The 12,360-nt window shown below is 40.3% G+C and overlaps 2 protein-coding genes across 3 annotated transcripts in view; one reads left to right on the top strand and one right to left on the bottom strand.

Moving 5' to 3' along the window:
* Positions 1 to 1,579, top strand: part of LOC137436819 (mucosa-associated lymphoid tissue lymphoma translocation protein 1 homolog) — an 84,495-nt gene extending 82,916 nt beyond the window's left edge. The window contains exon 18 of one of the 2 annotated variants that reach the window (XR_010986371.2): positions 1,545 to 1,579. Coding sequence is in view for 1 of the 2 variants with exons in the window: in XM_068130959.2 (XP_067987060.1) it covers positions 647 to 676 (30 nt within the window). In the remaining variant the exon portion in view is untranslated. Of the gene's footprint in view, positions 1 to 646; positions 812 to 1,544 lie in introns of those variants that run through there. The other variant, XM_068130959.2, reaches the window with a different exon arrangement.
* NRBP1 (nuclear receptor binding protein 1) overlaps positions 1 to 12,360 on the bottom strand; it is a 34,367-nt gene that overhangs the window by 13,324 nt on the left and 8,683 nt on the right. Inside the window, exons 4-11 of the mRNA XM_068130960.2 lie at positions 8,175 to 8,264; positions 7,803 to 7,843; positions 6,984 to 7,078; positions 5,282 to 5,365; positions 4,673 to 4,731; positions 4,321 to 4,419; positions 3,939 to 4,071; positions 3,098 to 3,200 (exon numbers count right to left, since the gene is read on the bottom strand). Coding sequence (XP_067987061.1) covers positions 3,098 to 3,200; positions 3,939 to 4,071; positions 4,321 to 4,419; positions 4,673 to 4,731; positions 5,282 to 5,365; positions 6,984 to 7,078; positions 7,803 to 7,843; positions 8,175 to 8,264 — 704 coding nt within the window. The remainder of the gene's footprint in view (positions 1 to 3,097; positions 3,201 to 3,938; positions 4,072 to 4,320; positions 4,420 to 4,672; positions 4,732 to 5,281; positions 5,366 to 6,983; positions 7,079 to 7,802; positions 7,844 to 8,174; positions 8,265 to 12,360) is intronic.

Genomic DNA, 12,360 nt, shown 5'->3' with positions numbered 1-12,360 from the left:
AGCGGCACTGTGTTGCCCGGCCACGTCAGATACCTTTGCTAGTATGTAATACACACGAGTAGGTATGGACCAGTATAGTTTGTCAGGCATACAACAGTGCAGGAAAGCCGTGCAAAGGATGACAACTAATACAACATGATAATCACTTTGACTATGAAGAGTGCAGAATGAAGAATGTAGAATTACAACCAAGTCAAGGTTTCGTAAAAAAATACCAATGTTCAAAGTCAAATTTTTTGACAAAAAAGAAAATGAAAGAAGTTAATTCTGTTATTGCATTTGACTTTTTGGAGATTATGGATTCTCCTATTTATGAACTGCTCTTCAAGTTTTATTAGTCTCCTACCGGTGTACACCGGAGGGGACTATAGGTTTGCACTCCGTCCCTCCGTCACGCAAAGAACAGTTTTCTGGAATTTTTTTTCTAAACTCTGAATGCTAACGATTTCAAACTTGGTACATGGTTTCTTCATGATAAGTTACAGATCAAGTTCGAACTTCACGACGTTTCGATCATTTTTGACAAAGTTATGGCACTTTGAACTTTGGTAATTTCCCCAACAGTTTTCCGGACGACAGACTGCCGGTAGGGGACATGTATTGCAGCGCAATACTCAGAATGCTTGTTTATTTCTGTTCTTTACAGTTCATGTCAAATGACCCAAGAAAGGAGTGACACACCAAAAAACAACAACAAGAAAAAGGGCAATCAGAGATTGCAAACTTGCCAGGATGTATTTTCAGTGGTTTTTAAAGCTTTTGTGTTAAAACAAATATGGCGGCCAAACCACATGACCGATGACATCATCATCCCGACAGGAAATGTGCTTTTGATACCCAGAAATGACGCCCAGAAATGTGAAATGTGCTTAAAAGTTTTTCGAAACTAATTTATTCCTAGATTATGCTCAAGAAATTACATCTTGATTGGATGAAGTTTTGTACTTGTCGAAATATGACATCATAATAGAGGCACCTATGACATCATCATTAACATTTTATTCCACATGGAGAGTTCTTTACAATGAGACATCTCAATTTTTTTCTATTCAGTGCTATCGGAGATATAGCGGTGCAAAGTTTTTTGGTTTTTCCAAGATGGCGACTGAACCACGTGCCCCATGAGGTCATAATTATGATAAAAAAAAATTCTACAGGTGGAGTTGCACCTATGGTGAAAATTTCCTGTCAATCGGACCAACGGTTGCAGAGAAAATCATATTTATTCTATGCGGACAAACAGACAGACAAACAGACAAACAAACGGACTCAAACGCAATACCCTCTCCTCTGGCGAGGGTAATAAAAGAAAAAGAAGACCAAAATGTGACAACGAGATGACCGAAACAAATAACACACATTTAAATAAAATATACACACACAAACGGTGTGATTCCCAAACACTATTTCTACTACTTTCACATTTTCTTGAGGAAAGCACGAAAAAATTGATATTTATTGAATATTGATGAAATTTCATAAACATCGAGCCATATCGAGCATTACTTAAAGTTTTTTTTTTTTTTTTCCCCCTCATTTCATAGCAGTTAATGATGACCAGTGCCCAGTATGACCCCAGAACAAAGCACTGATCTCCATGGTGTGGTGGTGCAAAGGACCCGAAGCTCAACACAAGTCTTAAAGTTCCGCAGGAAAAATCAAGGCGACTATTCTTTGAGACAAGTGCAGTGTGATGCTTGTAGTTTTTTGCCGAATAGTACAACTCATCCCAGCCATGGACAATCGATCCGTAGTGGCTGCAGGGTTGTTAGTGCCACCATGTGCGTTGCACTTTGTAGAGCAAGTCAGGGAAAGTACTTGGAACATCGATAGCACACCGGCCATATGCCCTACGTCGAAACACATGATGGCGTTTATAATGGCCATCGATTAATTAATGCTATCCGACTTCCAACTGTTTAGCCCTGTGAAGTACTATCTATGTGCCGTGCACAATATTTTGAAAAATTAAACATTTTGAAAATGAGCACTTTACAGGATATTTTGTGCAAATAGTGATGTGACACTGACTATTTCTGACGAGGGATTGCTTGCTCTAATTTCACAATGGCGCAAGTGCATAAAAGGAGATGATGGCCATGACGACATGTAGACGAATACAACAACAGGCATTTTAAGGCCATTTTCCCTGCAAGAGCGGGGGTTAGCCTTGCGGTCCCCATGACAATCTTCTCCATTTTGCCCTATAGACGCCTATAGATTTTGCCCTATATTCCATGTAGACGAATGCTGGTCATTAATCAATAAACGATGGCTCAAAAGTTTTATGCTAGTAGATAAAGGGTTAATAGGAGAGTTGAAAAACATTACTTTTAGGGTATGATGCATGTATCAAATTGAACATTCCAACGAATGGCCAGCTTCCACTTCCTCTCCCAAATGGGATGATGGCATTCAAAGACAGACAGCACATGGCGAAAGATGGATGCCATCCATTAAGCAAACAAACAAACAAAAAAAACAAACACGGAGCCGATACTCTATAGGTCTCCCGCCTTTTGGGTGGAATGAGGAATAGATCTGTGCAATATGAAAGCTATGTTCAACAGTTTTTGAAATATCGCATACACAAGCCACGTTACTGAGATGGTTGCCATGGCAACATAATTCAGCCAATCACAGCTGTGATCTAATCAGGTTGAGATAATGTAATGAGGAATAGATATCTGCAATATGAAAGCTGAATGTTCAACGGTTTTAGAAATATCGCATACGCAAGATTACATGGACAATCGGTGGCCAGTCGGTCGGACGGAGCTCATTTTAATGTCCCGTCTCCGACTGTCGGAGGGACGGGGGACAAAAACAAACTTATTTTGTTGCAAAAGTAGAAATAAGCTCAACTGGTGCAATTGTGAAATGTCAGATGTCCCTACTACTGCCATCCACTCAATCTTGTTTGACTTTGCCACTTAAGGAAACAAAATGGTGCAGTGAGGAGTGGTAAACACAAATTGTAATTACATTTGTTTGGTCATTTTGCCATCTTGTCCATAAAGAACCAAATTCTTCTGTTTGAAAAATAATTATGACGCTACTCAAGTGCATACAGCATTCACAATCAAGCACATTTCACCTCCACTGCTTGCTCTCTGGGCCTCCTGATCGTGATTCAGCCATGACAGCATTCACGTCAATCTTCTTTGTCATTTCTTCCACAGCATTTTCAGGCATAAGGTCTGCAAAAATTACACAACACAAAATGCAAACAACAACAACAACAAAAATCTGCTGTAATCTTTAAAAAAAAAAGTTAATCAAAGTGTATCTTGTTAAATATTGACATCAAAATTACACCACACCAGCCCCTCGCCCCCTCCCTTATTAATTTTTTTCAAGTCATGTGTCTTTAATGGTACATACAGAGGGCAGCATGCAAAACATATTCCTTAACTACAAATGATACATTGAAAATGAAGGCTGGCTTTGACAAAGTTCCAGTGCAGGTCCAGAAGGCTCGAAGGCAGGTCCAGTGCTGCCAAAGCAAAGCAGTCTCTGGCAAGGATAATACTAGGTGGATTGCATTTACCTTCCGAGTGAGAGCCACGTTAGGAATTTGTAATTTGTTGAGGATACAGTCGATGACTCGCCTAATCTTTGAGGACATCGTGCTTTAACGGCAACAAGCTAATGCTAACGGCTAGACATCCATATTAACATCAAAACAAGGAAAGGCACACTGTGTTGCAAGGCCCCGAAGGCGATGCACCAATCCTGATGGTTTGTAGTTGGATTTGCAATTGGACAGAGCTTAGAAAGCTCTGAGGTAGGTATGCTACCACTGCACATCCGGCAGACAGCGACACACACAATGTAATAAACAAGGGCATGAGCCAATAATAAAAAATATATACAAAAAGAAAGCACAAGCAGCCATAATATTAATGCTTCTCCCTCCCTTCCACCACAATACACACGGGCATGCGTGACAAAACAATGTGCAGCAAGGAGCTTTAACGAAGGGACTTCAAACAAGGCCTGATGAAAGAGCAGTTCACGTGCAGTGGGACGCTGGGAGGCGATTGGCTTCAAGCACTTCTGGATAAATTCCTGAGGATGAAGAGATGAGACAACTATAAATGGAAACTTGAGGGAAACTCAAAATTTATAACGATTACAAATTATATTTTTTCAAAATAAAAATCTCCTGAAACTGTAATATACTGTACAATCAAACAAACATTCACTCAAGCACACACGCAAACACCTAAACACCTTACCAATTACACCTTCAAACCGCACAAAATATCTACCATTTTCTCTTTCTTAAATCCTCCTTTCACACACAACATAGCCCACCCTCGTTAGTAGATCTTCCAGATTGTTAATGGCACCGGTGATTGCGTCTTGAGAAACACATGCCGTATCACCATTTCCCTGGATCTCCAATACCGCCATCTGCCACATGCCACAACACCTGTTACCTAAACATCCCCGTGATACAGGCCTCCATATATGAGTATATCATGTCAGAAAGTAAAAACTGAGAATGTTATCGAAAAAGTCTAGGATAGTCACTGTCCTGTCAAGCCTGACATTTTATGCAAAAACAAAACCACAATAAAGATTTGAGAGAAATGAAATTGAGAATACAACAAATTTAAAAACAATTATTATTTTTCCAAACAGAGTAGAAAGAGCAGCTGCTTACCTCAAGGGCACACATTCCAAATGAGTAGATATCCACGGCTGTCGTCACATCTGTCAGGGCTGGAACACAAATGCATCCTTGCATTAAACATGGTTTATAATTAAAGACCAACACATGCGGCACACAAAAACTCCTTTCATAGGAACGACATAGTGCAAAAAAAGATGTTGCAGCTTGTCGGTTGGGCATCGCAAGCCCACAATGACTGCCACACTTTCATTAGATAGAAGAAGAAGAAAAGGAACAATATCTATGGAAAGTGGCCCATCATGGGAATGAGGAACATTTTATACAAACAAGGTTTCCTTTTTTAATCTAGATAAAATAACTGAAGCAGAAGAAGACTTGGAAGGACCAATCTGCATCATTTAAAAAGATTTTTTTTTTTGTCAACATGCATCAGTATCAAAATGGAAACTTTTCCAAAGCAAACCTTGACCTTGCTAAATTAAATAAGCAGTGCTGCAATGAGCATGAAGTTCCAATGTGAGTTCACTTAAGTCGCATAGTGAGTTCTTAAGGTATCGTCATGTCAAGACTACGCACAATGTCATTCCGCATAACAATAGGCGAGGAAATGTACTACCTTAAAGTGATGGATTAGCTTACTTGCATACTCTGGAGCAAAAAAGTGCAAATTTTTCTGTTCCTCTCGATACGTCTTCACATGGTTATGAATGGCATCAGGAGCCACTGTCACACAAGGACAAAATGTCTCATTTAAGAGGGAAGGCACTTTGGTATAAAGACAGGTAGTGTCACACGAAAAGAAGTAAGTCATCTGCATGTAAAGATGGCATGCAAGAACAAGGAAATAAGCCACATATTTTAAAGACAACATGGTATCAAAGAGATGTTTTGCATTAGGCAATTGCATCTCATGAAAAAACTAGAGCAATGCGACTGTGTCGCCAATATGCCTCTGCATATACCCACAACGGGTAGATGGCCCTTGTTCACTGTCCTAAAAATAAACAAGATGGAATTTAAATCCCCTCAGCCATTTTCAAGTATCCCATTTTCATCAGCCATGACAGGTTTCACATCGATCTGTGAAGCGGTTTAAAAGAAGGGATTTTTAAAAAAAATATCGGTTTTCAAGCTAATATGGCTGCCATAACCACATGACATATGACATGTAGCCTTTAAAATGTAAACTCTGCATATGTATGGGTAGGGGACACGTTTGTGAAGTGTTGTGTTGATCGGATAACATTCATTTTTCTATCTAAGATGCCTTCCAAACCACATGACCTATGATATCATCATTTTCAAACTATATGCAACAATGGTGTTAGATATTTGTAAAATTTCGCATTGATAGGGTAAGCGGTTTCAGATACAATTTTTTTACATTTTCCTTCAGTCCAATATGGCTGCCACACCAGGTGACCAATTATGTTTTCATGATCAACTTTTAATCGCCATGCCAAGTCAATGACACATGTAAAGTTTTGAGTCAATCAATTTGGTGGTTTGGGAGATGTTTTTCTTTAAAGTTTTCAGGTTAAATCCAATATTGCTGCAAAACCGTGTGACCTATGATGTCATAAATTTAATATTTCAATACAAATGGGTCATGGATCATGTGCATGCAATTTCAGATGTTTAGGATAAGGAATTCGATTAAAACATTTTTGGCTGGTATACCACTTCACCTATGATGTCATCAATCATCATCATACTTTTGTTCCCCATTAAGAGTACTTGACAATGTGCAAAGTTTCAAATTTTTCCATTCAGCGGTTTCTGAGAAATATTTTTTCATTATTTGCATTTAATCCAAGATTGCTGCCATACCATGTGACCTATGACCTCACAATTATCATAAAAACATTCTGCATGGGTGTCACTTCTACCCTGAAAGTTTCATCTCAATTGGCCATGTGGTTGCTGAGAAAAACGAGGTTTAGCCTATACGGACGGATGGAACGGACAACCCGAAAACATAATGCCTCCGGCCACCTTTGGGGGCGGAGGCATAACACATCCAAATCACAAAATGTGGAAGGTCAACAATCTAACTATGGAGTGGTGGGAACAGGTAGAAAGGAGCCGGGCCAACAAAAGAACAGCAAAAGTGTAAAAGACTGCAGGTGGAAATAGGAACCACATGACATGGTCAAATACTGTTAGTGGAATGTTTTAAGGATGAGCCAGAGGTGGCCAAAAAAGTTATTATAACAGCTGAGTGTTATTTTCTGTCTTTTCAGGGAAGTCTGCAGATTAGTCATGAACTGCCTCAACCCTCTTCCATGGTCAAGTATAAAGAAAGCCATTGACTATCAGTGCCTGTATGTCGGTCACTCACCAGAACCAATCTTGATGAGACCGTTGTGTTGCATAAAAATTGTATCGCAAGTCAGGTTCCCATGAATGATTGGGGGCTCGAAGGAGTGCAAATAACTGTGGAATAGACAGGACCAGTAAGAATTTACAGGAAGTGTGTGGACCAGATGTGATTGAATTTAAAAATTATTTTAACAAGAAACACCAGGGGACAATATTCAAATGCATAGCAATTATACTAATAAAAAAAACCCCCAAAAAAACCCACCTTTAGAGGCCATTTTTCCCTGCAAAGCGGGGATTGGCCTTTTTCGGGGACCGTGGTTGTTTTTTGGTCCCCTTTTTGAAGCAATGTTTTACGGCCGGATGCCCTTCCTGCCGCCAACCCTTTTTGTCGCCTTTTTACGACAAGCAGGGAATTACCAGTGAACTGGTACTCAATTAGCCGACCTCGGAAGGATGGCAGGCTGAGTCAACCCCCCTGGTGTTAATTCAGCGATCGACCGGGATTCGAACCCAGGATCCTTGGATCCTAAGCCGGCACCCTAGCCGCTTGCCCAACACCAGGCTATACTAATACAACGTGTAAATTCAAAACTTCATATCAGAAGTCATGACTATTTTAAAAATTGCTTTATTTGGAGGAAAAAAAAAAGAGAGAGGGAACAACTATAGGAAACACTGAATATTAAATGTAATGGAAGGCTAGAATTAAAAAAGAAATCAAGAAAAATAAGCAAAAATAAAATAATTTTAACTAAGAAAATTAGAAACTTTTTCAGAAACATAAAAGGTAAGATTCAAATATGAAGACAGGAAATTGATGACACATAAAACGTACCTAAGGGCTGAAATAATCTGGGTACACCATCGCTTCCATGCCTGAGAAAGGAGGTCAGGTGGAAGAGTGGTGGTGGCATCAGAAAGTTGAAGTGGCAGGCAGTCAACGGACAACCAAAAATTTATCCATTCAGACAAAGATGCATCAGAAGAAAAAGTAGAGGGAGTACGGAAATAAATGTGGGGCAATGGTGATGATGATGATGATGATGATATGCAAGCCCAAGGATAGCGAGGGAGGAGGTGGAAGGGCAAAGGCAAAAAAATGTGGGAGTAACTGATTTCGTGTTTCCAGTACAAAGCCAGTCTGTCCATTTGTCACATTAAAAATCGGCACATTTACATGTTTACGACGAAGGCAAAACAAACTTACCTTCTCATTCATCGTTTTGTGATTCTTCTTTGTTTTTTTAAGGAATTGTTTGAGGCTCCCTGAGGACATGTACTCGGTTATGAATATTACCTGCACAGAAAACAAGACTTTTAGAATCCAAAACATGAAGATTATAATAAAATAACATAGATGAATTTGAACATTGTAATATTGTTACAGATCTGGTCAAGGAGGTAAATGGGGCAGAGATTAGAATAGCTATTTCATATTGCATGTTAGAATAAGCATGATTATTTTTTTTTTTTTTGAAACAGAGTCGAGGCTCGTGAAAGAGCTAACATTTATCAAACAAACAAGCAAACAAAGTATATAAAAAGGGGAGCGGTCGACAAGATGGGGAGAGAAGGGGAGGAAGCACACCAGCACAACATTTGAGAGCAGGGACATCGGGAGATGTGTGGGATAGTCAGGTTCACTATGTTAACAAATATAATTTCGTTCAAAATTTTGGTAGATTAGCAAAACTATACATTTTTGGAATATTCAGAGCATGAGGAATCCAAAAATTAATGTTTACATTTGCGTAGACACCTTTGCGAAAATGACACTCAGGACAGTGATGAAGATAGTCAGGTTCACTATGTTAACAAATATAATTTCTTTCAAAAGTTTGGGATTAGCAAATCTGTACATTTTTGGAATCTTCAGAGCATGGAGAATCTGAAAATCAATGTTGGCATTTGCACAGACACCTGCATGGCCGCCATTTTGGATTTTGAAAATGGCCACCATAAAATACATATTTTGCGCGACCTCGGCTTCTAGTCAACCTAGAGACTTAATTAAATATGCTAATCCTATGTTTTCTGGGTCAAGGAATCCAATGAAGGCCTCAAAATAGTGCTCAGGATTATAGAAAAGCAACAAACAAAGGTAATTGAAAACCATTGTCTTTATATTTGTGATATAACTGTATTACATAATACATGATATTGCAAGTCCTTTGAAGTTATAGGTTGTTATAGGAAGTTATAGGTAGTATCAGATTGAACTATAAGTCCTATACACAGGATCTACGAGGTCTATACCATTCAGGAATATGCTTTTACAGGTCTTCATCACTGTCCTGAGTGTCATTTTCGCAAAGGTGTCTACGCAAATGTAAACATCAATTTTTGGATTCCTCATGCTCTGAATATTCCAAAAATGTATAGCTTTGCTAATCTACCAAAATTTTGAACGAAAAAACATAGTGAACCTGACTAGGAGGGAGAGGGCCTGGGGGGAGGCAGGATAGGTATAAAACGCAAGGACTTCCAGGAAAGAAGACAAAAGTCACCTCAAAAAAGTGGATTTGGGGTGAAATTAGCGGGGGTAGAAAAGATCAAGGTTTTGGATTGGGGAAGATAAGAGATGGTGGTGAACAGCCGTTTTAAAGACCTGGAGGGAGGAGTGGGATTGAAGAGAGTGAGGGAGTTTGTTCCAGAGGCGGGAGAAAAGAGGAATGAAGGAGTGAAGGTGAGCAGAGTCTTGATTTTGGCAGTTTAACCATAAGAGGGTTGCAGGCAGATCTTGTGCGACCTGCAGGAATATTTGGGGGACAGAGCCCAGAGAGAGCTGGGGGAGCAAGGCCGGAGAGGAGTCGGTAGAAGACGGAAAGACCACCAACCTGCCTGCGGTGATTAAGTGAAAGGCCCTCGGAGATAGCGTCATCGCGGGAGATTCCAATGATTCTGAACGCTTTGGTTTCAACAGCGTGAAGACGAGCTAGGTGTGAGGCAGGAGCACCAGCTCAGAGGGGAGAGCAGTATTCCATTGAGCTGCGGATGAAAGCCTTGTATGTGGTGAGGAGCTCAGGTGTGCCAAGGAAGGATTTCACACGACGGAGGATGCCCAGTCGGCGACTGGCTTTGGAGGCCAGCTTGGAAATGTGGTTTTCCCAGGAAAGATCATGGCAGATAGTGAGACCCAAAAGCTTGAGTGACAGAACTTCTTGGAGAGGATTATTCAGAAAGTGGATGGGAGGGTTGTCCAGTCGGTCTTTTCGGAGAGACATCGTAAGAGTGTGAGATTTGTCAGGATTGAAAGACATGTTCCACTTGTTTGCCCGGTCTGTGATTTTGTCCAGGTCTGCAGAGAGTGAGGAGGCTGCAGACTGCCGATCTGAGGGATGAGGAATGGAGCGGCAGAGAGTGGAGTCATCAGCAAAGAGATAGAGAGGATTTTCAAGAGAGTCAGAGAGATCATTGATGAAGACCAGAAAAAGCACAGGGCCCAGAACACTGCTTTGGGGAACTCCAGCCTGAACAGGAAGAGGAGATGAGAGAAATTTTAGCAGGGTACCACAAAGAAAGATTGGCAGGGTACCACAGAAAACTTGTCATGCATTTTGTGATAAAAGCACAAAATTTAGCACATAGAAGGACCAATATACAGGGTGTCCACAAAGTCGCACGTTATAGGAAATTATTTAATTTATCTCATGTTTTTTTTTTTCTAATGTATTTTTTTTTTCAGATGTTATAACTTTACTCTTCTACAATATTTTTTTTTTTTTTTTTTTGTATACAGAATCGAGGCTCATGGAAGAGCAAAAAATTTATCACACAAACAAATCAAACAGACAAACAAAATATATAAAAAGAGGGAGCGGTAGAAAAGATGGGGAGAGAAGGGGAAGCACACAAACACAACATTTGAGAGCAGGGACATCGGGAGATGTGTGGGAGGGAGAGGGCTTGGGGGGAGGAGGCGTGGGAAGGGGGGGGGGGGGGGTGGGGGTGGGAGAAGTATAAAACACAAGGACACCAAGGACTTCCAAGAAAGAAGTTGGTATTTCAAAAAAGTGGATTTGGGGTGAAATTAGCGGGGGTAGAAAAGATCAAGGTTTTGGATGGGGGAAGATGGGAAGATAAGAGATAATAATAATAATAATAAAGGAGTCTTATATAGCCCCATCAAGCAGAGTAAACTACCCTCATGGCGCTTTACATTATCATGCGAACGCACACACACACACACACACACAGACACACCTTCACTCTTGCCCTATTCCTCTCCCTCCCCATTCAAAACCCACAGATGTGTACTCCCCCTCCTCCTCTCCTCCCTCCCCCGCACATGTACACAGACATACTCTCGACCTCTGTCCCACCTCAAACCAAAGGGAAAACAGGACTTAGACTTTGAAAGACTTGTGAAAGAGATAGGTTTTGAGGGAGGTTTTGAAGGCAGGAAGAGAGTCAACATGTCGAAGGCAAGTCATTCCAGAGCAGAGGTGCAGCAAACGAAAAGCATTTCTCACCAAACGACTTGGTGCTGGTGCACGGCGGCTCTAATTAATAGTTTCGGAGAGGAGTCGGTAGAAGAACTTTATTAACTTTATTCAAAATTAATAGTTTTGAGATTGGTGGGACACATTTCGAGCAACTGATGCAGCCAACCGTACAAATAAATGTTTTGCCTATGATGCATGACTTTGTGGACACCATGTATCATGTATATGGATCAGATCTGGATATTGGGGCATTGCAGATTTGGCACCTGAGGATATCTTACAAAATGATAACTATGATAGGGAACTTACCATATTTGAACTGTCCAAAAAAAAAATTCCAGAGACAATCCAGAGAGGAACACAACAAAAAGAAAAGAAAAAAAGAGGACACTGGCACTCTTGAAAAGAGTTTTCTTTACGTATTGAGCAATCTATCGGCAGTCTCATTAGTCATTAGGTATGGTCCGGACCTGGACTAATTTTGACTGCAAAGTTCTTCCAGTCAAAATACTGAATTATTAGTGGAAATATTGTGCTTGTCCAAGTCCACATGACATTTTAAATCAATAGCACCTTTATTTGCCACAGAGACGTACATCACAGCTCTACATACCGAGCACAAGGCTTTCCATCCTTCTCGACCACTTCAAAAACACGGGAATTTTTTCTTTAGTTTAGTTCTGCAATGAATTTACACTTTCGTTTTGGCATTGTAAAGAACTCGAGAAGAAAATCCAACAAGTATGCACGGTACGGACTCAGAAAAGACATTGAATCATGGACCGAGCACGCCACTGGATTCTCTTTCTTTCTTTCTTTCTTTTTTTCTTTCTCTTTTTCTCTTTTTTTTTTTTTTTTTCTCTCTCTCTCTCTCTCTCTCTCTCTCTCTCTCTCTCTCTCTCTCTCTCTCTCTCTCTCTCTCTCTCTCTCTTCTCTCTTTCTCTCTTT

The sequence above is a fragment of the Myxine glutinosa genome, chromosome 11, assembly GCF_964187855.1.
Source record: "Myxine glutinosa chromosome 11, kmMyxGlut1.1, whole genome shotgun sequence".
In the NCBI taxonomy this organism is placed as follows: Eukaryota; Metazoa; Chordata; class Myxini; order Myxiniformes; family Myxinidae; genus Myxine; species Myxine glutinosa.
The sequence above is the reverse complement of the archived record's forward strand: the minus strand, read 5'-3'. Positions and strand labels throughout refer to the sequence as shown.